The sequence below is a fragment of the Uloborus diversus genome, unplaced genomic scaffold, assembly GCF_026930045.1.
Source record: "Uloborus diversus isolate 005 unplaced genomic scaffold, Udiv.v.3.1 scaffold_13, whole genome shotgun sequence".
Taxonomy (NCBI): Eukaryota; Metazoa; Arthropoda; class Arachnida; order Araneae; family Uloboridae; genus Uloborus; species Uloborus diversus.
This window is the reverse complement of record NW_026557987.1, coordinates 5758741-5784501: the sequence shown is the minus strand read 5'-3', so window position 1 is coordinate 5784501 and position 25761 is coordinate 5758741. Positions and strand designations below refer to the sequence as shown.

At 37.6% G+C, this 25761-nt stretch overlaps 1 protein-coding gene across 1 annotated transcript in view; it reads left to right on the top strand.

Annotated features, from left to right (window-relative positions):
• The first annotated feature begins 6066 nt into the window (after positions 1-6066).
• LOC129232641 (WAG22 antigen-like) overlaps positions 6067-25761 on the top strand; it is a 69903-nt gene continuing 50208 nt past the window's right edge. Inside the window, exons 1-2 of the mRNA XM_054866773.1 lie at positions 6067-6107; positions 15355-16821. Of these exons, the coding sequence (XP_054722748.1) occupies positions 6067-6107; positions 15355-16821 (1508 nt within the window). The remainder of the gene's footprint in view (positions 6108-15354; positions 16822-25761) is intronic.

Genomic DNA, 25761 nt, shown 5'->3' with positions numbered 1-25761 from the left:
ATGGGGAAATTCCCCCCAATCTGGCAACACTGCCCCAAATGATTCTTTCCTACAAATTACGAGTCCTGAGACGATTCTAACTTAAGTTACGTCTGCACAAAGATTTAACATCACCTCACGATGTAACAAGATGCCCATGCTGTTGTACAAGATGTTGGCCTGCTTCATGTCCGAGCACAGACATTTTGGGGCCTGTCGCAAATGACTGTTTTGAACCCCGAACAATTTTAGTTGGACTTCGGAGGGGGATATACATTAAAATTTATATTTCATCAGGAAACGTGGTTTGGAGAATAACAGATTTTTCGAAAATAACATGTTTTTCGACAGCCACTACGCAACTTAATTTTTCATAAAAGCAGCCCCCCCCCCCCAAAAAAAAAGGAATAATAAACAGTTTGTTGTGTGACACGAGGGTGTCACCAGACACCGATAGTGAGAGAATAAGATTATTTTTATCCATTTGAAGAAAAAAAGAGATTTAAAAAGAAATTACATACATCAAGTAAACACATTTTTTAAATCATTTATTATTCAGTGCTGAATTAAAGAGTCAGTGTATACTCGGTGATTGGGTATTTTCTACCACGGGCGCCCATATGCAAAATTTTAAGGGCGTGCTCAGATATTTTAACTATGGTTTAGCAGGATATTTTCCCCATAGAAACCGGTTTCAGTACAGATTAGAGATATTAAGGTTTGACATTTTGAATAAATTATTGTTACAAATCCTGTAAATAGTAATTATTGTAGTAACGTAACTTGTAAATAGTTTCCCGTAATTAATATACAACCCCTATACATATGGCTAAAGTATACAATCCCCCTATTTCTTTTTTGTTCATTGATAAAATTTGATAACGGTTTACTATTTTCCAGAAGCGTTTAGAATATTTGAGAGATTTCTTTCGATGTTTATAAAGGCGTCCCGCGTGATAAAAAGTTCAGTTTCGATTGAGAATTTGCACTGAGAGTGTATTAGCTCTGTTTATTGCGAGGCATTTCGCTGTGTTGTTTTCGTATTTGGAAGTAAATACGTGTGTAAACGTTGAGTTTACGGTGTTGAGTGATATTGGTTTAATTGCTGATGATTAATTTAGCAGTTGTTGACGCTCTTTCCTGGACATAGTGTAAATAAATTTCCTGTATTTTTAATCAAGAACTGTCATCCTTTCGAGAAAGTTGGAAGCCGCAGCGGATCCGTTACATTATTCATTGATGGCTGGAGAAGAATTTTTTTTTACATTTTTGCAAAGAAAAAAGTATTAAAAGCAAGGAAGTTTTAATTTCTAAGGGGGAGGGGGCTTGTGCCCCCCTTGTCCCCCTATATGGGCGCTCTTGTTTTCTACCATATCATTATATACTCTGACCACCGAAGGCAAACATCCGGTTTACAGGCGGAAATGGACGTATCTGTTAGTTTTCATTCAGTCTTAACTGGACGCTTGCCAGTTCCATATAATGCGTGGGAAAACTGTACAGTTCCTTTTGTTTCAAAACAACCATAGCAAATCAAGTCCAAAAGAAGAAAGAAAAAGATTAAAATGTACTTTATCAAAAAGAAAAAAAATCTGATGCATTGTCGAAAGTTCTTGCACATCATTCCAGTAAGCAGTGTTATAAAATCAACTAAGTCTAGCCTTTTTTTGGTAAATGTTCTCAATTAAAGCCCTTGGAAACCGTGTTTGCCCTAGGAAAGCCCTCCACGGGTACCCGTACTGTTGCATCTTCAAAATTCATAGCCAAAATCCACCAGTGGGCCTTATCCACTCCCTTCATCCCTAACGTATATTTCACAACCTCCCGAAGTTTTTCGAAACAGAAGTCATTTTCAGGACATCTCTAGTGAGGTTAAGGGGAGACCGGGGTTAGTTGTTACACGGGGTAAGTTGTTACATTCGAATTTAAAATTAACCGCCTGGAGAAACTGAATTTCCTTGCAGTAGATGATAGCACTCACCCATCTGCATTCCCTGACCATCACTGGAGAGCTTGCGGTCAGTAACATGGAGAGTGCTCAAGGAAAACGGTTTTTTGAGTCTGGAAGTAATTTTTCTTTCAGCTGTTATTTTTCTATTTGTGACGAAGCTGTTGCAGATAACGAATTTATTTCTATACCACGTGAAAGCCTACATTTTTAGGTAAGTGCTAACATATTTAAAAGTTTTGTACAAATATATAATACCAGTAATATGTGCCAAGAACTAAAGTGGCGTCGTATGGGGCAAGTTGTTACAATTTTGTTGGGGTTAGTTGTTACAAGGAGCAACTTGCCCCCTGCAAGTTTTAATTTAATATTATGTTTTCTTTTTAAATGTGATATGGCGGGAGACTATAAAAACAAGACAGAGAGGGGCAAAACACCTAAAGAAACATACGTGGCTAAAAAAGTAATTGCAGGGAGTTCATTACGAAAGGCAGCCGATGAATTTCATGACACTAGAGCGATTCTGCAGTAAGATAAAAAATGCTAGTGGTGGTCTATTTCTGATCTGTTTTATTGCATGATTTAATTCATATAAAATACTGTAGTTGGGTGACGATAGTAATAATAATAATAATTCTGATTTCTTTCATTTTATGATTTAATTAATTGTTAATATGTATGGTTGAATAAATAATAATAAATGATGTATTATTCGAATGTAGGTCTTTCTCCAACGCTGCAGGCAGTGCAGAAGTGAAAACGGTTCGCAAGCGGAAACCATAGGTCAGCACCACTCCAACAGATACACTAGTAAAAAATGTTTTGCAAGCGAAGCTGGGAAACAAAAATCTGTGAAAAGGTAATTGTGTCCAACACAGAAGAAATCAATAAACACAAAAGTAAAAAAAGAAAAATTAATTTGATTTTTGACCTCTTGAATTCAAATTATGTTTTTCGCAATCACGAGTGTGTGTGTTTATGTGTGTGGGGGTATGTGTGTTTGTGTGTGGGGGGTATGTGTATGTTTGTGTAGGCATGTGTATGCGTGCAGGTATGAGTGTGTGTATGAGTGTTTGTGTGTGTGGGAGGGGATGTGTATGTAGGCATATGTGTTTGTGTCTGTGTGACGGCATGAGTGTGTGGGTAGTTAAGTGTGTATGTGTAGGTGTCTGTATGCGTGTGTGTATTGTTTGAGTGTGTGTAGGTGTATGTATGTGTGTGTATACGTGCGTGTATGTTTGCGTGTAAGTGCAGGATATTGACGCAACTTGGAGACGGTTTTCGCTGGAGGAGCAGCATCGTAAGGTGCGACACCCGGTCGACGGTGGTGCTGCAGAGGGTGCTGGTGGAAAAATAAAATGATAGGACACCAAAACAGTCAAGTGAGAACAATAAGCAATCGTGGTTGCTCAAAAAAAAAAAAAAAAGCCAAAAGGTGCGTTCAAACAGTACGTTCTTCGGGTGAAGATGATGAAGACGGGTTCTGCATAGAGTGCTCTAAACCGTACTCAGAATCCCAAAAAACAACTAAACGGCTTCAATGTCGTAATTGTGACAAATGAGCACATGACCAATGTGCTAAGTTTCATAAATTATATGCTTGCAAAAATTGTAATTCGCGTGCGTGCGCGGACAATGATAATGATGATGATAGTTTATTAGAATAAGTCATTAATGAAGTAAATCGGTAAAGATAAAAAAGTTTTTGATTTTTAACGTGGTTAAGAATTTTTTAAATTTAACAGAATAAACCAGAAAATGTGTAAAATTCATTTCATTACTAAAATATATATCTCATGTAACAACTAACCCCATATACTGTAACAACATACCCCGTGGTGGGGTAAGTTGTTACAATCTACATCTATTCAAAAAACTTGAAATACTTTGGAGTAGTGGCTTTTAATCATTCAAAAAAAAAAAGTGTTATGAATGTTAAACAATTTAGTTTCACTCGTGTAAATAATTGAAATAGTTTAGCGTAAAAAAAAATTGTAACGACTAACCCCCGTCTCTCCTACCCTAAATACTTTCAAAAATTCGATTATTTGATTTTTGTATAATTTGAAACTCCATTTCGATACCTTTTTAATGATACAAACATCTTGAACGTGCTCATATTAGAAGTAAGTTAAAATAAGCTTTAAAAAATGTAAAAGCTATTTTGAAGAAGTATGATTTTCCCCTTTAAATTGCAATATCTCGAAATGGTATTTTTGAAACTAAATGTTCTTTTTTCTCAGAAACTAAATTGTGCTAGGCTTTGAAATTTTTACCACCTATTCCATACATCTAATTGCAAATACTGAAGTAAATTTTTTCTCATATTCGAAAAATATATTTTTATATCGCTGATTTTGTGTGGCAAAATGGCAGTTTTTGAAAAAAAAAAAAAAAAAAAAATACAGTGACATATACATTAGAATTTCTTTTTAAAAAACTAAGCTTTCTTTCTGTAAAATATTACTTCAGTATAAAGAAAAGAGTATACTTAAGGTACAGAAAAAAATTTCATAATTGTGTCTTTAATACATTTTCAGAAAAAGGTATATAAACCTCTACAAATTAACATTGACGGCATAGAGGGTACTGACTAGTGATGTGCCGGAGCGTTAAAAAAGTATATCCGCGGATACGGATACGGATCTCAAAATGTTTTTGCCCAATTCAACTATCCAAGTGTAAAATTTGTTACGGAAGGTATTCCCGTCAGAATAATGGCAGTTTTTTTCAAAAAATGTCAACTGCGGCAAAAATATAATCAAGACTATGATTTACTCTTTAAAGAAATCTCCGTTAAAATTGAGGCAGAGTTGGAAGGAATGGGTCAGCTCTGCATTAATGCTCAGATGGAATGTGAAAAATTATTTCTAGCTTGCTCGGTAGATGTAGGATACAGGAGCAAGAATGTAAAGCTGCTACTGGATAGGCTAGAAATATTTTTTCCCATTTTATTTCAGCGTAAAATGCAGCGCTGACCCATTCCACCCAAATGACTCCGACCGACGAAATAACAGAGCCGGAAACACCTTTACAAACAGTAAATAGAGTATTTATTCTCACTTTTTTTTTTTTTTTTTTTTTTGAAGGATGCCGGGAAAAACCAAAATGAAGAAAAACAGAAATCCCATAAATAAAAAAAACTAATATTAAACTAAAAATTAAAAAAAAAAAAAAACATGTCTCAGAGGGCCGTTGGCTTCTGAAATGGTACCTTATAATTTAAATATGAAATAAAATCTAATTTAAACGGAATTTAAGAGTCTTTCATTCAAATATTTAAAAAAAATTTAGAATAGAAAAGATCCGTTTAAGATCCGTCAAAAAGTAACGGATACGGATACAGATCTTTATTTTTCCTCGGATATCCACGAATGACGGATGTCCAGAACATCACTAGTACTGACTCCCCTTAAAGGAGGTCAGTGACCCGTCCTGGAGATCTTGAAATTGAAGTATTAATAACGCAATGGTAGGCTTTGCTCGGGGGGAATGCTCGGGGTTTATTATGATCTTTTTTTTTATATATTTAGCTCTTGAAACGTAATTTTATGCTCCCTGAAGTATTTGAGGAACCGTACCTGCTTCTCTATGAAGGGGATACTGTTCCTCTCTTTGAAGAAATGTATCTGAAGAGAAAATGTAAATAATGCAAATTGTTCGGTGATTAAATGGCATCTTTAACGCTACAAAGATATCTTTTTTTTATTGTTTAATTTTTATATTTTAAAATCATTGTCAATTTTTTTTTTCAACATTAGCCAAGGACTATTTTCCATCAAAACGAAGGGGAAAAAAAAAGATTTTACTCGAAAGTACGGATTTATATTTTGCTGGTTTTTTTTTCTTGTTTTTAAGAATTGCAGAGTGGTATTTACCATTTGTTTTGGTGTTTTTTCGCCCAGTTAAAGCTAAAGATGAGTCATAGCGTGCTCAAATCTTCTGAGAACAGTTGTGTGTTGATTTCAAACCTTTCGCAACGTCAAAAAAAATACGATAACGTAGTATTAAACAATTTTACACAATTCTCTTGTTTCCAGTTACTTGAGAGTAATTGCAAGCAAACTTACGATTTATATGATACATTCAGGGGGAGAAATCGTGCTTGGACACATAGGGTGGATTTGAACCACGTCAAGATGAAGTTCCTTCTCATTTTCCTCGTCATCTGCAGCACCATGTAAGTTCAATGTTTTTATTTTTATTTTCTTGTACAAAGTATAGGAAGTACTAAATTCACGGAAGAATGTTCGCTCAAATTTTAACATAAACCTTCGTTTTATCTTTTCCGCCACCCGCGAATAAATACTTAGGTAAAAAAATAATCCTTTATTACAGTAAAATTTTTCTCGAATAAATCCATTTAAAGCAGTGGTTCTCATTAGTGATGTTCCGGATATCCGAGGAAAAGTAAAGATCTGTATCCGCATCCGTTACTATTTTGACGGATAATAAACGAATCTTTTCCATTCTAAAAATTCTTAAATATTTGAATAAAAGACTTCCGTTTAAATTAGGTTTTATTCCCTATTTAAATTGTAAAGTATCATTTCGGACGCAAACGGCCCCCCGAGACATGTTTTATTTTTCTTTTTTAATTCCTTTTACAAAAAAGGAAGTATTGTTTCACCAGAAATACATTCATGTTCATATAAATACATTCATGCCTGCACACAGACACAAACACATATGCCTACACACAAATACACATACCCCCTCCACACACACATTCATACACACAACTACCCACACACTTATGCCAGCACACACACACAAACACACTCATGCCTGGGCACATACATATACCCCTACACACAAACACACACGCCTACATACACACACTCGTGATTGCGGAAAACATAATTTGAATTCAAGATGTCAAAAAAATTTTGAAAAAAAAAAAAATTAAAACCGACTTCAAAATTGCTCTAAAAAGTGAAAAATAATTTTATTCTTTAAACACCATCGATAATACTTTTAAACATAATTTTTGAAGTTGGCGCAAAAACGATCGATAAAATCATTCACAGCCATAACTCAGTTACAACTATAACTTAAATCAGGCCCAGTTTCTTCACTACCACATGCATTACGCATTGATGACAGCATATTTGAGTAACGATATAAATGTTTCGTTCCTAAGTTTGGATGATTTTTTGATAAAAATATGAACGAAGCATGGTTACAATGGATTTTACTTTTTGTTTTTGCGCCAAATTTAAAAATTATGTTTAAAAGTAGTATCGATGGTGTTTAAAGAATAAAATTATTTTTCACTTTTTAGAGCAATTTTGAAGTCGGTTCTATTTTTTTTTCAAAATTTTTTTATTTCATTCTTTTTAGTGTAAATGTAGATATTTCAGTAAAAGTAAAAAGTTACCTAGTAAGAAGTTCGGCTCCATATCACTGTATTGCTTTAGAAAAGCCTTTATTCAAAATTATCATTACAATTACTATTAATGTTACTGTTATATGGCACAAAACTTTTATAACAATGAGTTTTTAATTGTCGCGTAGATGAAGATAGCGAAGACAATGTGAAAGCCAAATGAAGCGAATACTCTTTAGTCTCAACTCGAGATCTTTATTCAGAACCACGAATGAACGTTACATCTCCTTATATACAACTTGAGAAAGTGCTGGAACTTTCCGGACTCGGAAAGATACAGAAATTAATAGAACATTCGAGAAAATACGGGAAACAGTAGAAACGAAATTTTAGTAAAATTCACTTTGTCCTAAAAGTGATTTGAACCCGGGTCGCTCGTGTGGAAGGCGAGAATTCTACCACTGAGCCACCGTTATCCACGGATGAAAAGTGCGAACTTCGCTACAATATCATTTTAATCATTTAATAGGGAAATTTACTGTTTTTTGCCATAACTTTTTTTCTAAAGAACAAATATGGTCAAACAAAGTAATGGGACCTAAGTTGAGCCATCCCCTATCCATTAAAAAAAGAATCATCAAAATCGGTTCACTAGGTGAGACGCTATGAGTGGACAAACAAAAAAAAAAAAACATACATACGGTATGAACTGATAACCGCCTCCTTTTTGAAGTCAATTTGAATTTTTAACCAATTTTTGAAATTTTTTTTTAAATTTGTGTTAGCTGCTGTTTTACCATGTTTGTACGTCGAGGCATCGACTGGTGTAGCCGGGAAGTCAATCCTTGTACTACAAAGCTCTTTATTTAGGGGCCGCATTTTTTGTTTAGTGCAGAAAGGGCATAAGCCCCGGACTTATGCCCTTTCTGCACTAAACGCGAATAAAAAATAGTAAGACGAAATGTGAATACATTAAAACTTCGGTAACTCGACTACCCAGGCATTTATTTTTCTTCCGGTTGAAATGCCGGGAAAACGCAGATTCGGCCGAATGTGCGATCAAATGACGGCACAGATTTGTAAGATTGGTTTTGTGTGTATTTAGCGAAAAAATATTTCGAAATTTTTTGAAAAATAAGTTGTTGATTGCTAGAAAAAATTTCATGCAAAAAAGTTTAAAAGAATTATTTGTTTTACTTAATTTTTTTAACACTAATGAGGGTCCTCAAACTTTGACGAATGAAAAAATTACAAACCATCGAACTCATAATGTAATTTTTTTCAACGCCTATTAAATGCAAGAATATTACCGGATTCGTACGTTTGTGTCGTTTTATTTTCTTTACTAATAATAAAGCTAAAAGTCTCTCTGTCTGGATCTCTCTCTGTCCGGATCTCTGTCTGTCACACTGTTAAAAATTCAGGAAGATTTTCTGGTAATTGTTACTGTAAAATTGCATCGCTGACGCATCGCTGATTTTTACGGTAATTTATACCGGAGAAATAAGCGATCCCAGCGCCAACTGGTTGCTGTGGCCTACCGAGGAAACCGCAAAATTTTACAGTAACATTTGATTTTTACGGTAATAGTTACTGGCAACATGGATGCCAGTAACAATTACCGTAAATTTTCCGGAAAATTTTTAACAGTGCAGGATCTCTGTGACGCGCATAGCGCCTAGACTGTTTGGCCGATTATCACGAAATTTGGCACAGAATTAGTTTGTAGTATGGGGGTTTGCACCTCGAAGCGATGTTTCGAAAATTCGATTTTGTTCTTTTTCTATTCTAATTTTAAGAACATTTTCCTGAGCAAAACTATCATAAGACAGATGAGTAAATTACCAAGTTATCATGACGTAGAACCGTAACATGGGCAAACCAATTGGCGTGAAATTCATCATATTTGTAAATATACAGGCGAACCAAAAGACCTCTTAATTTTCTACTACGGGCAAAGCCGTGCGGGTGCGACTAGTAATTTATAAAAGTATGAGTAAAAGGTTACATTTCCGTTTCCTTTTCCACTCTGCAATAAAACCATCAAGCTTCTGTTTCTTATGCCAGTGACTCTCAACATGTGGCCTGTGGACCATTAGTCGACTTATTAAGACGTCAATTTTGAAATATTTCTGGGAAAACGCCGCCGGATTTCACTTTTTTTTTGAGCAATCGAGATTGCTTATTGCTTTCATTTGACTGCTTTTGGCATGCTATCATTTTATTTTCCCACCCTCTGCACCATCACCGTCGACCGGGTCCTCACGATGCTGCTCCTCTAGCGAAAACCGTCTCCAGGTTGCATCCACGTCCTACACACACGCGCATACATACACAACTACACATACACACACGCACGCACACATACACACACACATACTCACACACATATACACACGCATACATACAGACACCTACGCATACGCACACACACAATAACATACACACACATGCACACAACTACCCACACACTCATGCATGTACACAGACTCAAACACATATGCCTACACACACATACACATATCCCCCACACACACATACACATATCCCCCACACACACATATTCATATACACAACTATCCACACACTTATGCCAGCACACAGACACAAACACACATGCCTACACACACATACACATGCCCCTACACACAAGCACACACGCCTACATACGCCTACATACACACACTAGTTATTGCGAAAAACATAATTTGAATTCAAGATGTCAAAATTCAATTATTTATTTATTTTTTTTTAAAGTTAGGGCATTTTCTTATCCCTCACATAACAATGATTTTCATCAAATGCAGGAAAATTTTCCACACAGAACTAGAGTTTCCAATCCCGAAATCTCGATCACGAATCCCGCGATATCCCGCATGATATTTCGCTGGATCGAGAGCAAAATCCCGCAAGATTTCCAATCATGCGAATAACTTCCAAGCAACCGTTTTCCAACTTTTGCCGCTCATGAAACGAATCTTTTCACAAGCATCTTGAAGTTCGAATCGCCTTCCTCATTTCTGCAAAAAGAGCAAGAAAAATTTTGTGCCTCATAGAATGAACCCTGGATTTAGGAACACAATAAAATGAGAGTATATTTTTCTGAGAATGAACTGGTATTCTCATTTGAGGTTTCTGTCTGTTAAAGATAAGTTTGAAGTTGTTGTGTGGCAACACCAAAGTTTCATGCTTCCGAGAAGTCGATTGGCATCAGTTCTGTCGTTATGTTTTTGTAGAATATGGGCCGTGGTAGCTCGATCGGTAGAGTGTCGGATTCGGGGCCGGAGGGTCCTGAGTTCGAACCTCGATGGTCAAAGACCCACCGTCGTCATTAAAGGGGACTGGGCGACGTTAAATAAACTCGTGGTCTCAATGTCCTCCAAGTGAAACGATATCTCTGGGGGTGCTAGCACCAGGTAGCTATTAGCTCCTGGACTAGTTCTAAATTCTCAATAACTGTTTCCATCCGGTGGTGGTGCTGCCATTTATCGGTATAAAAAATAATGGAGGCAAGGCACTTAGTATGCAGTCCTCGACATAAATACAGTTGTAGTCAGATGTGACTCGGAATCGACCTGTAGGTAGTGCCTGATGGCGTCGGCGCCTTTGTCACTATGAAGCTGATATTATAAATGCGAGTGGTACCTTGAAAAAAATACGTTGGATGAATTCACTGACGAATCTGTATCATTCGGCACGACTCTAAATGAGGCGACAGAAACTTAGATGAACCGCAGGATGACGCGTAGTACGTTAAGAGGCTCAAGTTTTTGCATTTCTCTTTTAAGTGACAATAAAATTAGCAAAGTTAACCAAAAAGTTTCAAAAAAGATCAGAAGTTTATCGGGATTTTTCGCTAAATGTCCACAATTTCTGTTAAACCAACTGCGTTGGAGTCACAACATACGTTTTCATCAATTGCATTACTTTTTGTGCAAAAATCCTCCCCTCTCCTAAGGGCGCTTTTAAGCTTTCCAAACGATAGTTATTAAAAACCACAACCTTAAAAACACAACTTTTTCTGTATTTGATACTAAAATTTAACTTTTAGAGGAACAAAGTCAATCATGCGGTATTGGGTCCTTTCAATCCCGAAATCTCACGGGGATGAATTCGTTGCGGGATTAGAAACCCTGGACAGAACCCACAAACCATCACAAGTTTCTTAACGTCACCGAACATAGTCAAATTACGGATTGGAAACCCTGGACAGAACCCACGAACCATCACAAGTTTCTTAACGTCACCGAACATAGTCAAATTACGTTCTTAAAACTTCAATTTTTGAAAATTTCCGGGAGGAGCCCAAATTCTTAGTCAGTCACCAAAAACAGCCTAATAGTAACTTCAATTTTGAGGAGAAAAAAATCGAAAGGATCCCAACCTTCCCTTTCTTCTACCGCTACAAATATTGAATTAAATTCCATTTTTTACTTCAGTTTCGAAAATTTCTCCGGGGAAGGGAATTTACTCTCCCTCCCACCAGAACCTTTTCTTCTATCACCAACAAAGCTGTACTACAACTTTTTAAATCTTCGATTTCGAAACTTTTTCAGAGAAGCTATCCTCGCCTCATACCTTCTTCTGACGCATTTCTGCGCACCGTACAGGGTCGGATTTAGGGGAGGGCAAACGGTGCCCCCACAATAAAATTTTTACAAAATATCCTAACTTTCACGGATCAGCAAATTTTACATTTTTCTCTCCCAGACTTTTTTTTTTTTGTATTTCTACAAAGAATGCTTGCACAAAAATAACATTATTATCGATATATCAGAAAGCACTGATTGCAAGTATCCATTTACTATCAATTTTTTATTGGATCGAACATTTCAGTGGCAATATATATATTTTTTTATTCATTTAATTTGTAATTTTTACCTACTATGAGTTAAAGAAAAATAAAGTAAGTTTAAAAAAATCTGAAAAATGGTTAACTTTGCAGGTCTGTCCTTACAACTTCTCGCATCTTGAGCTCAAAAATTTAAAAATTATTTGATGAAATGACTTGAATGGAAATTTTTTAACGAAAATATTTATTGAACACGTCGATTTTCTCCCGCTACCCCCCCCCCCCCCCTTTTTTTGACATTTTAAAATAATAACAAAGAATTCTGAATTAATTATTAAAAATCTGTTATAATATTCTATTAGGAATAGATTGCATGGGGTTATTAAAGTGCTGATCGAAAATATAGGATATATACTGTTTGACCACTGATTGTATGTAATTCGGCCTGTCTATATAGCGGCTCTAGGTTTTAGCAAAGTCAAGCTCCTCCATCAAAGAAATCCCGATTTTAAAGGAAATTACTGTTTGACCACGGATTGTATGTAATTCGGCAATCTGCCAAGTAAAGACGATTCCACCTGAATGACTCTAGCAGGGGAGAAGGGAAAATAACGATGGGATTTTGATTCACGCATTTTATAATGTCACTAGTGCTTTATTCATTTATTTCATCCTCAAAAATAAAATGAGAGGAAACAAAAATAGTTACCATGGAAACAACAAAAAGAAAAGAAAATGTTTTCTTTTCGTTCAGGAACGTAAAAGCAAAATGGTAAGCTCAAAACTTCGTTGTGAATAAATAAATGAATTATTAATTTTTGCCGTGAGAATATACATCGAATATACTTTAGATGTAAAAAATGTTGCTGCGAGCAAATTTTCATTTTTACAAAATTAAGGCTAAATAATAGAGAGGCAAAAGTGCGCATGTGAAACAAAGCAACTAACATCCCTGTAAACTAATAAGATACATCCATTTCCATCTATAAACCGGATATTAGCCTTTCCACGAAAACGATGGTCAGACAGTACAAATATATCAAAATATCCGGACATGTATCAAAGTATCGGATAATTTCGAAAACATGATGATCTTTTCGAACCCTGATTAGGGGCCTTCACTCTTTCGTTGCCCCGGGGCCTCCATACTTCCAAATACGGCCCTGGCACCGTATACTTTTTGGTGAGTTATAATAACAAAAACGAAATAAAGAGTTGTAGAGATCCTTCAAATGTATAACTTTTAAATAAAATATACTTACTATGCTTTATTAAGTATTCAGGAAACGGTTGGAAATACATATAACTATATATATACACTAGAGAGATCAGTGAATTTACGATCATTTAATTTTTTGTATTTGATCGTCATTTGGTAAACAATTTTCATCATTTTTTCCCTATAAGTAATCCACTTTAAGCAGCTTCATTTACACCCAGCAATTGATTTATTAAAACACTCATTAACTTTTATAGATAACTAGTGGTACCCGCACGGCTTTGCCCGTAACAGAAAATTAAAAGGTCTATTAGTTCGCCTGTATATTTACAAATAATGTATGGTGAATTTTCTCGCCAATTGGCTTGTACCCATGTTACGGTTCCACGTTATGATAATTTCGTAATTTACTCGTCCATCTTATGATATTTTTGTTCTTAAAATTGGATTGGAAAAAGAACCACATCGAATTTTCGAAAAATCGCTTCGAGGTGCACACCCCCATGATACAAACTAACTTTGTGCCGAATTTCATGAAAATCGGCCGAACGGTCTAGGCGCTATGCGCGTCACAGAAATCCTGACAGACAGAGGGACATTCAACTTTATTATTAGTAAAGAAAAGAAAAGACTAGCAAAAATACCCGGCGTTGCCTGGGTCAGAAATAATTGTGAGAAACAATCGCTACTTTCATTCATTTTCTGTTTTAACTGAAAGAACTCGTAACATACCGCTTTGACGTGATTAAAAATCGAGCTTCTTCCTTAAACCCATAAAAATCAAATAGCAATAAGTTTGGAGAACGAACGAGTATTCATTTAGAAACGAAAGCACGAATTGAAGCATAAAAATTCGAATAATTTCCAAAATATGAACTAACAAAAACAAAGATCATTAAAAAAAGTGTGCTTTATTTATTTAATTAAATAGTACACACACACACAAAGTCTCTACAATGTTTTCCAAAGAGTGCAAAAAGTAGAGTTTCCAAATATTTAAATAACTTTAAATTTATGTTTGTTCCGGAGAAGCCTTGATTAAAAATTTTCATTATGATTACTATTAATATTGCTGTTGTAAGGCAACGAATTTCGGTTGCAATGGGTTTTATACTTCATCATTTAATTGGGAAATTACATGAAATTTACTGTTTTCCATCATAACTTTTTGAAACTAAGTTTTTTAGAAATAAATTATAGCTTATGTTGCTTCCTGATAATGTAGCTATCCGTGGTGAAAAATGGTTAAAATCGGTCCAGTAAATTTGAAGTTTACCCCGGACATACTTACATACAGACATAGCCATTTATGTAGATAGATTTAGATTGGACAAATCCTTTGGGGCATTACCTTAGAAGCTGAAAAAAATCAATGTCTGACGAAATAGATTTGTATTGAGTGCAACACGCCATTGCAATCTATTTAAGAAACAAATTTTCATTTGAAAGCAAAAGCTTTTAAATACAAGCTTTAAATGAAATGCAAAATATAATTACTTTGCTTTACTATAGGTCAGTTCCAAAGTTTGTGTTTTTTAAATTCAAATACAAAAAGTGCAGATGTTTTATACTTAAAAAATTCTATGTATCCAATACGTATAATTCTATATTTATCAAAGATAGAAGAAATTTAAAAAAAAAGTTTAAAATTTCATTTTAACACTTCTTATTAGAAAACGTTTTCGAGGATAGTTCCCAAACTGCATCCCTTCCTCCAACGCCGTCAAAGATGTCCTAAAATAGCACATTTGAAATTACAATGGTCCAAAAAATTCCAGAGATACAGAACCCAAACTACTCCTATTTCCCTTAAAGTCATCAAGGATGATCTTTAATTGCGTTTCAAGACTTAAACTTCAAAAACTTTCCGTCGGAGGACCACCTAAGGTGCAGCCACTTCATTATCACCATCCAGACATCATTGAAGCTCATCCAAATTTTCGCCTTTCGAGATCTCGATTTTAATAACTTCTCGGACCCCCGACTTCCGCTTAGTGCCAACATTTTTGAAAATCTTTCGAAAATTTCGTTTTTGAGGATTCAGTTTTGAAAGTTTTCAGAGGGTAACCTGTTTATTTGTTTTTCAGGTTTCGGCCGATGACGGCGTTGGAGGGAAAAGATGCAGGTGAAGAAGTTGGAGAAGCAGGCGGTGCTGGTTCGGACTTCACACCTTCACATTCCAGAGTCCGCCGATTCTACGGTGGTGGTGGTGGAGGCCCTGATGGTTATGGAGTCTATGGAGCTGGTGGCGGTGGAGGCCCTGGCGGTTATGGAGACTATGGTGGAGGGGGCCCTGGTGGTTATGGAGTCTATGGAGTTGGTGGCGGCGGAAGCCCTGGCGGTTATGGAGACTATGGTGGAGGGGTCCCTGGTGGTTATGTAGTGTATGGAGTTGTTGGCGGAGGAGGCCCTGGCGGTTATGGAGACTATGGTGGAGGGGGCCCTGGTGGTTATGTAGTCTATGGAGTTGGTGGCGGAGGAGGCCCTGGCGGTTATGGAGACAATGGTGGAGGGGGCCCTGGTGGTTATGGAGTGTATGGAGTTGGTGGCGGTGGAGGCCCTGGCGGTTTTGGAGACTATGGTGGAGGGGGCCCTGGTGGTTATGGAGGATATAATGGTGATGGCGGTGGAGGTTCTGGTGGAACTACTAGTGGCGACAGGACCATAGCAAACGATATCAGTGGCGGTTATGGAGGCTATAGTGGTGGTGGTGGTGGAGGCCCTGGTGGTGGTGGAAACTATGGCGGTGGTGGTGGTGGAGCTTTTGGTGGTGGTGGAAACTATGGTGGAGGGGGCCCTGGTGGTTATGTAGTCTATGGAGTTGTTGGCGGAGGAGGCCCTGGCGGTTATGGAGACTATGGTGGAGGGGGCCCTGGTGGTTATGGAGTGTATGGAGTTGGTGGCGGAGGAGGCCCTGGCGGTTATATAGACTATGGTGGAGGGGGCCCTGGTGGTTATGTAGTCTATGGAGTTGGTGGCGGCGGAAGCCCTGGCGGTTATGGAGACTATGGTGGAGGGGGCCCTGGTGGTTATGGAGTGTATGGAGTTGTTGGCGGAGGAGGCCATGGCGGTTATGGAGACTATGCTGGAGGGTGCCCTGGTGGTTATGGAGGATATAATGGTGATGGCGGTGGAGGTTCTGGTGGAACTACTAGTGGCGACAGGACCATAGCAAACGACATCAGTGGCGGTTATGGAGGCTATAGTGGTGGTGGTGGTGGAGGCCCTGGTGGTGGTGGAAACTATGGCGGTGGTGGTGGTGGAGCTTCTGGTGGTGGTGGAGCTTCTGGTGGTGGTGGAAGCTATGGCGATGGTGGTGGTGGAGCTTCTGGTGGTGGTAGAAGCTATGGCGATGGTGGTGGTGGAAACTATGGCGGTGGTGGTGGTGGAGCTTCTGGTGGTGGTAATTCCGGCAGGACCTTTACAGCCACCTTACGAGTAACTGGCGGTTATAGAGGCTATAATGCTGGCGACGCTTACGGTTATCCTGGCGCTAACGCTGTAGGTTACCAATTCAGGAGGCCAATGCCCGGCAATCCTTGGCTTCCTGCACGGTGAAGGTGAAGTTGGTAGCGTTGGTGGTAGTCCTGGAGGTCCTGCTTTTAGTGGCAACTGCGCTGGTGGAATCAAGAATCATGCTTCAGATCAACCAACAAGTACTTCGAGCAGCGCTTGCCAGAGTCAACCCTACTTTCATGTTCTGTTACTGACTAATAAACCTATTTTTGATAGTTCGCTTACTCATTCGTAAAACGATATTGACATGCAGACAAAATGTATCTTTTTTAAAATAGGGTACTATCAGTTCATGCTAGCATGGATTTATGGGATTTGTCCATGAGGGTATCCCCAAATATACCTTTCAAACATTTTTCAAAATCACAGCAAAAGTTGTCACAATTCGATACTTCTCACACGTGAAACATTGCATACAATTAGAGATGAACGAACTGGTCAAAAAGAACGAATCCTTTAAAAGGAACGACAGATCTTTTTAATGGTGAGCAGTTTGGAACGTTATATTGATGTATTTGTGATAAAATCGAATTAAAAAAAAAACATGAATCTTCAAATATTTAACTCTCATTTAATCTCAAATTTCCTTTTTCTCAGTGCAGTACAGTATATCATTTCAAACCTTCTCTCTTTCTGCTTTTTATTCATCACTAGTGGTGCCCGCACGGCTTTGCCCGCAATAGAGGAATTAAAAGGTCTTTTGGTTCGCCTGTATATTTACAAATAATGTATGGTGAATTTTCTCGCCAATTGGCTTGTGCCCATGTTACGGTTCCACGTTATGATAATTTCGTAATTTACTCGTCCATCTTATGATAGTTTTGTTCTTAAAATTGGAATAGAAAAAGAACCATATCGAATTTTCGAAACATCGCTTCGAGGTGCACACTCCCATGCTACAAACTAACTTTGTGCCAAATTTCATGAAACTCGGCCGAACGGTCTAGGCGCTATGCGCGTCACAGAGATCCTACAGATATCCAGACATCCAGACATCCTCCGGACAGAGAGACTTTCAGCTTTATTATTAGTAAAGAAGATTTTTCTTCAACCGTTGAAATTCCTTATCAATTTTCCAATTTATCTATTAGTAATATTGTGTGTAACTTTTTTGGGCTACTAACAGAATGTTAGGGTTACTAATAAGATGCCCACTTTCTGTCCCACGCAACTTCCAAAATTCTTCTCACGCTTTCTGTCGCTAAAATTATTTCTAAAAATTCCTTTTATCACTTTTCTGGACACACTTTTGTTTTTCTATTACATCCATATTAACTACCATCTATATTGATTTTGCATTATTTTTAACTTACTTGACGACTTCTAAGTCGCATTCAATATCCAGGGATTTTAAAAAGGATTATTGCCGTCTAATTTTTTTCCCATTTAAAAAAGTGTAGTCGTGTGGTTTTTACTTCCTTTTACAAAAAATGACGAGCTGATGTGTGCATCACATGACTTCCTTTTACTCCAATTTGATGTCATTTTCTCATTACTGCCAGTTTTAATAGGATTCAATAGTTGACTCTCTAAATATCACCAACAGTGGCCACATTGAAACAAGATTAAAAAAAAAAAAATTAAAGAATTTGAATTCTGACATCTTGAATTGAAATTATGTTTTTCGCAATAACGTTTGCGTGTGTATGTAGGCGTGTGTGTTTGTTTCAGTGTGCAGGCATGAATGTGTGTGTATGTGTGTGTGTGCAGTGGTGTGTGTGTGTAGGTGTGTGTATGTGTAGGTGTGTGTATGTGTATGTGTAGGTGTATGTGTAGGTGTGTGTATGTGTGTAGTGGTGTGTTTATATGCGTGTAGGTGTGTGTGTGTGTAGGTGTGCATTTATGCGCGTGTGTATAGGATATGGACACAACCTGGAGACGGTTTTCGCTAGAAGAGCAGCACTGTTAAGGCCGGTCGACGGTAGTGCTGCAGAGGGAGGCGGGAGAGGGGGAAATAAAATCAAAGGACGCCAAAACAGTCAAATGAGAACAATAAGCAATGTGATTGCTCAAAAAATCGCCAAATTTGTCGCCAAGTTATCAACAAAACTTGGCGACCAAAAGACTGGCGACATATCGCCAAGCGTCCGCCAAATTATAACACCATGTGAGTTTACATCGAAATTAACAATGATTTCCCCCCAAAAAGGAGCAAAAGACCCCCTTTGAAGCATACGAATGCAACCAAAAAGGAAGGTGCACAACTAGATTCCACTAGGAGTCTATGTATCAAATTTCAACTTTCTAGGACATTCCGTTCTTGAGTTATGCGACATACATACACAAAAGTATTGTATTGTTTTACAAAAAAGGAAGTATTGTATTCTCAAAAAAAATTTCACCCAAAAATCGGCCTTCATTTCCATTTTGCTCACCCCCAAATGAATGTTGAGTTTATTTTTCAACCCGACCACACTTGGATATGTGCCTAGGAACGTACAGACATCCGAAATATCCATTTTGACGATCCCCGAGTTCATTACAGCGAGTTTTCTCGTGACGTCTGTATGTATGTGCGTATGTGTGTATGTATGTCGCATAACTCAAAAACGGAATGTCCTAGAAAGCTGAAATTTGGAACGTAGACTCCTAGTGGGGTCTAGTTGTGCACCTCTTTTTTTGGTTGCATTCGTGTGCTCCAAAGGGGGTCTTTTGCCCCTTTTTTGGGGGAAATCATTGTTAATTTCGATGTAAACTGAAGTGGTGTTATAATTTGGCGGACACTTGGCGATATATCGCCAGTCTTTCGGTCGCCAAGTTTTGTCACCAACTTGGCGACAAATGTAGCGATTTTTTTAAAAATTTGGTTTTAATATGGCCAGTGTTGGTGATATTTAGAGAGTAAACAATTGAATCACATTAAAACTGCCAATAATGAGAAAATGACATTAAATTGGAGCAAAAGGAAGCCACGTGATGTACACATCAGCTCGTTTTTTTTCTGTTCTCATCGGTTACTGTGGAATAATTTTGAAGCTCCCTAATATTTAGGCGAGTCTTTTTCTAAATTAAGTTATCCAGTACTCCGTCTGAGCTACCGATGTATTTGATGTTACTTTTTTCGTTATACGTGGTCTATTTGGTAATACTAGATGTATACTAGGGATCCAATACCGCTCCAATTTTAGAATATCGAATTATTTTAGAATCCGAATACCGGGTTCTTCGGATCCCGCGGGATTGACTTTATATTCAAAAAGTTAGGTTTTAACTTCAAATAGAAGTAGTTGTGTTTTTTTTTTGGAAGAAATGATTGTTGCTTGAATTAGTAGTTTCCTCGAAGAATTCACATCCCAATTGGAACGCAAAAGTACTCCCTAAAAAGTCCAATGCGTCTTAATAAAGTATCGATTGTGGAGGGGAGGATTTTTGCTCAAAAAATAATGAGCTTGATGAAAACGTGTGCTGTGATTCTACTGCAATTGGTTTTATATAGCGATTAAATAATTGTGGACATTCAGCAAAAGATCCACCTTCTAAAATGAATTTTTCTTTCCCAATGGAGTTCATGTTTGGATTTTGTTCAAGAACTGCAAATTTCGGACAAAAACGATAGGTCTATTTGAATTGCGTATCTTGCTATGTCCAATACATTACCCACACAGCGGGCTGCTAAAAACACAGATATTCTTTAAATTTTTAGCACAGATGCCTGTGCTAAAAATTTAAAGAATATCCGTTGAATTAAAAAAACAAAAAAAAAAAAACAAATTACATCAAAATTACATTTGCAGTAGCTTTCAAATGTAAAAAACTCCATAGTTCATCGCCAAATTCGCCAAGTGACTTTCCAATTAAAAAGAAAATCAATTAACATACGCAAAATGAGTTTAAAATAAAGTAATAACAGTAAAATATCCATAAGCAACAAAGGCAACTTCCTCCAAATTTTATTCAATATGTTGAGACCTTAGAAGAAAGGGGAAGAGTTTTCTCCAGGAAATTTTTCAGAATTTAAAGGCCTAAATGTGTACTTTTTGGCAGTGTTTGTTACGGTAGAGGGAAAGACAGGGTTCGGGGCTCTACCCAGAAATTTTTAAACACTGATGTCTAAAACCGTATTTCTAAGCTATATCTTTGGGGATATCAGGAAAAGGGAGGAAAAATTCGAGAGCTCTCTCTCGAAAAAACATTTTGAAGCTATCTTTCACGGTGTTCGATTGGTGGTAGGAGCAGAGGACCCCAACCGGAATTATTTCAAACTGAATACGCTAAAAAACAATTTCACTCTTTGTCCAAGTCAAGGGGCCAAACAAAATGATGGAAAAGGAAAATCGCTTACCTTCCACAAGGAATACACTAACCATGTGATCCAACGTTGTCGGATAGATTTTCTACTCTCAAAACAGAGAAAACAGAAATACCTCTTACTTCTTTTGAAACAGAGAACTCTTGTAATGAATCTTAACTAATAATAAAGCTGAAAGTCTCTCTGTCTGTCCGGATCTTTGTCTGTCAGGATCTCTGTTTGTCTGGATCTCTGTCTGTCTGGATCTCTGTCTGTCAGGATCTCTGTCTGTCTGGATCTCTGTCTGTCAGGATCTCTGTCTGTCTGGATCTCTGTCTGTCTGGATCTCTGTCTGTCTAGATCTCTCTGTCTGTCAGGATCTCTGTCTGGATCTCTGTCTGTCAGGATTTCTGTCTGTCCGGATCTCTGTCTGTAAGGATCTCTGTGACGCGCATAGCGCCTAGACCGTTCGGCCGATTTTCATGCATTTTGGCACAAAGTTAGTTTGTAGCATGGGGGCGTGCACCTCGAAGCGTTTTTTCGAAAATTCGATGTGTTTCTTTTTCTGTTCCAATTTTAAGAACAAAATTATCATTAGATGTACGAGTAATTATCATAACGTGGAACCGTGACTTGGGCACAAGCCAATTGGCGAGATACGAAATGATCATAACGTGGAACCGTAACATGGGTACAAGCCAATTGGCGAGAAAATTCACCACACATTATTTGTGGATATACAGGCGAACCAAAAGACCTTTAATTTTTCTATTACGGGCAAAGCCGTGCCGGTACCACTAGTGAGAAATAAAAGTAAACTCTGCAACATATAAAGCCACCCCTGTGATGAGCAATAAGTTGTTTCGTGTACCATTTTTCTCCCTCCCCCCGCCCTCCTTTCTTACTCTTGTTACCATTTTCCTAAAGTTAAAAAAAAGTTTTTGTTTCACTAGTGTAGGTGATTATTGGCAGTTTTAATGTAAATCAGTCGTTTACTCTCTAAGTACCACCAACATTGGCCAAATTGAAACCAGATCAAAAAAAAAAAATCGCCAAATTTGTCGCCAAGTTGGCACAAAACTCGACGACCAAAAGACTGACGATACATCGCCAAGTGTCCTCCAAATTATAACACCACTTGAGTTTACATCGAAATTAACAATGATTTCCCCCACAAAAAGGGGCAAAAGACCCCCTTTGGAGCATCCGAATGCAACCAAAAAGGGAGGTGCACAACTAGACCCCACTAGGAGTCTAGGTTTTTCTAGGTTTTCAGAAAATTCTTTTTAAATCCAGTGTTGACTTTTTCTTATAATGAAAATTTTAAAACTTCATTGTTTTCTTCCGCATGGAGTTAACTTCTACGGTCTAAACGAGCTGATGTGAGCTTCACATGACTTTCTTTTACACCCATTTGTTGATAATAACTCCTTGGAGCAAGCAAGGAAGCACTAAATATTTTCACCGGTAGTTTCTTGCAAACCGAAGCAAAAAAAAAAATAATAATAATTTGAATTTTGTCATCTTGAATTCAAATTATGTTTTTCGCAATCACGAGTGTGTGTATATGTAAGCGTGTGTGTTTGTGTGGGGGGGGGGGGTATGTGTGTTTGTGGTGTAGGGGTATTTGTGTGTAGGCATGTGTGTTTGTGTCTGTGTGTGGGGGGGTATGTGTATTTGTGTGTAGGCATATGTGTTTGTGTCTGTGTGCAGGCTTGAATGTGTGGGCAGTTGTGCGTATGTGTGTGTGTATGTTTTTGTGTGTGTATGTGTAGTTGTCTGCATGTATGTGTGTGAGTAGGTGTGTGTATGTGTCTGTAGGTGTATGTGTGTGTATGTGTTTGTGTGTGTGTATGTTTGTGTATGTGTCTGTATGTATGTATGCGTGTGTGTATGTGTATGTGTGTGTAAGTGTGTGTGTAGTTGTGTATGTATGCGCGTGTGTGTAGGACATGGATGCAACCTGGAGACGGCTTTCGCTCGAGGGGCAGCATCGTGAGGAGCCGGTCGACGGTGATGGTGCGGAGGGTGGCGGTGGGAAAATAAAATGATAAGACGCCAAAAACAGTCAAGTGAAAGCAATAAGCAATCGTGATTGCTCAAAAAAAAAAAAAAAAAAATTGAACTTTGACATCTTAAATTCAAATTATGTTATTCGCAATCACGAGTGTGTGTGTGTGGGGGGGGGGGGTTGTGTGTAAGGGGTATGTGTATGCGTGTGTAGGCATGTGTGTTTGTGTTTGTGTGCAGTCATGAGTGGGTGGGTAGTTGTGTGTATGAGTCCTTGTGTGCGTAGAGGTGGGATAAGTGTATGTGTGTGTAGGCATATTTGTTTGTGTATGTGTGCAGGCATGAATGTGTAGGTAGTTGTGTGTATGTGTTTGTGTGTGTGTTTGTGCATGTAGGTGTATGTGTTTGAGCGTGTGTATGTGTTTGTGAGTGTATGTGTGTGTGTGCGTGTGTGTGTGTAGTTGTGTATGTATGCGCGTGTGTGTAGGACATGGACGCAGCCTGGAGACGGTTTTCGCTGTAGGAGCAGCATCGTGAGGAGCCGGTCGACGGTGATGGTGCGGAGGGTGGCGGTGGGAAAATAAAATGATAGGACGCCAAAAACAGTCAAATGAAAGCAATAAGCAATCGTGATTGCTCAAAAAAAAATAATAATAATAATAATTTGAATTTTGTCATCTTGAATTCAAATTATGTTTTTCGCAATCACGAGTGTGTGTGTATATGTAAGCGTGTGTGTTTGTGTGAGGGGGTATGTGTGTGTAGGCATGTGTGTTTGTGTCTGTGTGCAGGCATGAGTGTGTATGTTTGTGTGTGTACATATGTGTGTGTAGGTGTATAGATGTATATGCGTTTAGGTGCGTGTATGGTATGCGTGTAAGTGTAGGATATTGACGAAACCTGGAGACGGTTTTTGCTAGAGGTGCAGCATCGTGAGGACCCGGTCGACGGTGATGCTGCGGAGGATGGCGGTGGGAAAAATCAAAAGAAGCCAAAAACAGTCAAATGAAAGCAATAAGCAATCGTAATTGCTCAAAAAAAAAAAAAAAAGTTTTATAAAGATTCGTTTCCCCATTATTTCCAACTTTAATGTAATTTAGTAGTTAACTCTTAAAATATCACCAACATTGGCTGAATCAAAACCAAATTAAAAAAAAAAAAAAAACGCAAATTTTTCGCCAAGTTTCCGACAAAACTTGGCGGCCAAAACCTTGGCGATATATTGCCAAGTGTTTGACAAATTATAACACCACTTGGGTTAGCATTGAAATTCATAAAGATTCCCCCCCGAAAAAGGCGTAAAAGACCCCCTTAGGAACATCGGAATGCAACCAAAAAGGAAGGTGCACCACTAGACCCCACTAGGAGTCTACGTACCAAATTTCAACTGTATAGGACATAACTTTTTTGACTTATGCGAGATACATACGCACATACACACATACGTACGTACATACATACGGACGTCACGAGAAAACTCGTCGTAATTAATTCGGGGATCGACAAAATGGATATTTCGGGTGTCTGTACGTTCTTAGGCACTTATCCACGTGTGCTCGGGTTGAAAAAAAAAAAAAAAAAAAGAAAAACACTCAACATTCATTCGGGGGTGAGCAAAATGGAAATGAAGGTCGATTTTGAGTAAACTTTGTTTGCGCAAATACAATACTTCCTTTTTTGTAAAAGGGAGAAAAAAAGGGAGGTTCTCAAAATACAGTAAAGTGGAGTCAAATATTTAAAAAAACAAACAAAACATATCATAAAATTTTTCTGCAATTTATTATCTTACTACTATTATATATGCGAAAGTTTGTCTGTATGGATGTATGGATGTATGGATGGATGTATGGATGTTTGTTACTCTTTCACGCAAAAACTACTGAACGGATTTTGATGAAACTTTACAATAATATAGCTTATGCATCAGAATAACACATAGGGTAGTTTTTGTCCCGTTATGGGGCACAAAACCCCCTTAGGGGAGCAATAAAATACAATTTTCGTATAAATTCTCTAATATAGGGATGAAAAAAATACTTGCACATATTTACATTATATGTCCATCTAAAGCTCTGATTTTTCTGCTGAAGATGGCACCTATTCGAAATTTTTAAGTAGAATAAAAAACGAGTTATGAGCTTTTTAGTTCCATGTTCGAAGGCTTTCCTAAACTTAATACAGTATTTAGTGTATCATCTCAACTCCCTGTCGATAGCGACAATTGTTGTATTGTTGACTATCTTGCTTTTCGTGACTGTTCAAGGCTTTTCTCAAGTCAAATCTTGAAGTAAGATTTTTGCACAAGATTGGCAAATAATACATGATTTGGCTGATCATTTTCCATTTAAACGGAACTTTAATGTAATTAATGATTTTTATTATTATTTATGCTGATTGAACACTTACTCATTATTCATTCAACCAGCAGATCGCCAAAATTTTTGCAGAAAGATTTCCGTAGCTGATGCATTTGGCAGTTTTTTTCAACGTCGCTGTTTTTGAAGCCGAAGACTACGTCATAATGTTTCTCAGCTTTCACCATGTAAACAAAATATCGCCAATCAAAGAATCTTTAAAAAAACTTTCTTTACTGTGTTAAATAATCCAGCAACTAAATTAGGCAAATCCATAAACAGCACAAAAACTTCCATTAATTTTCCTTTTTGCACAATTTCAAACAATCGCCAAATTTTACTACTTATTTTGGAAGCATTTCGAATGAAACTCTTTAGCACCATTT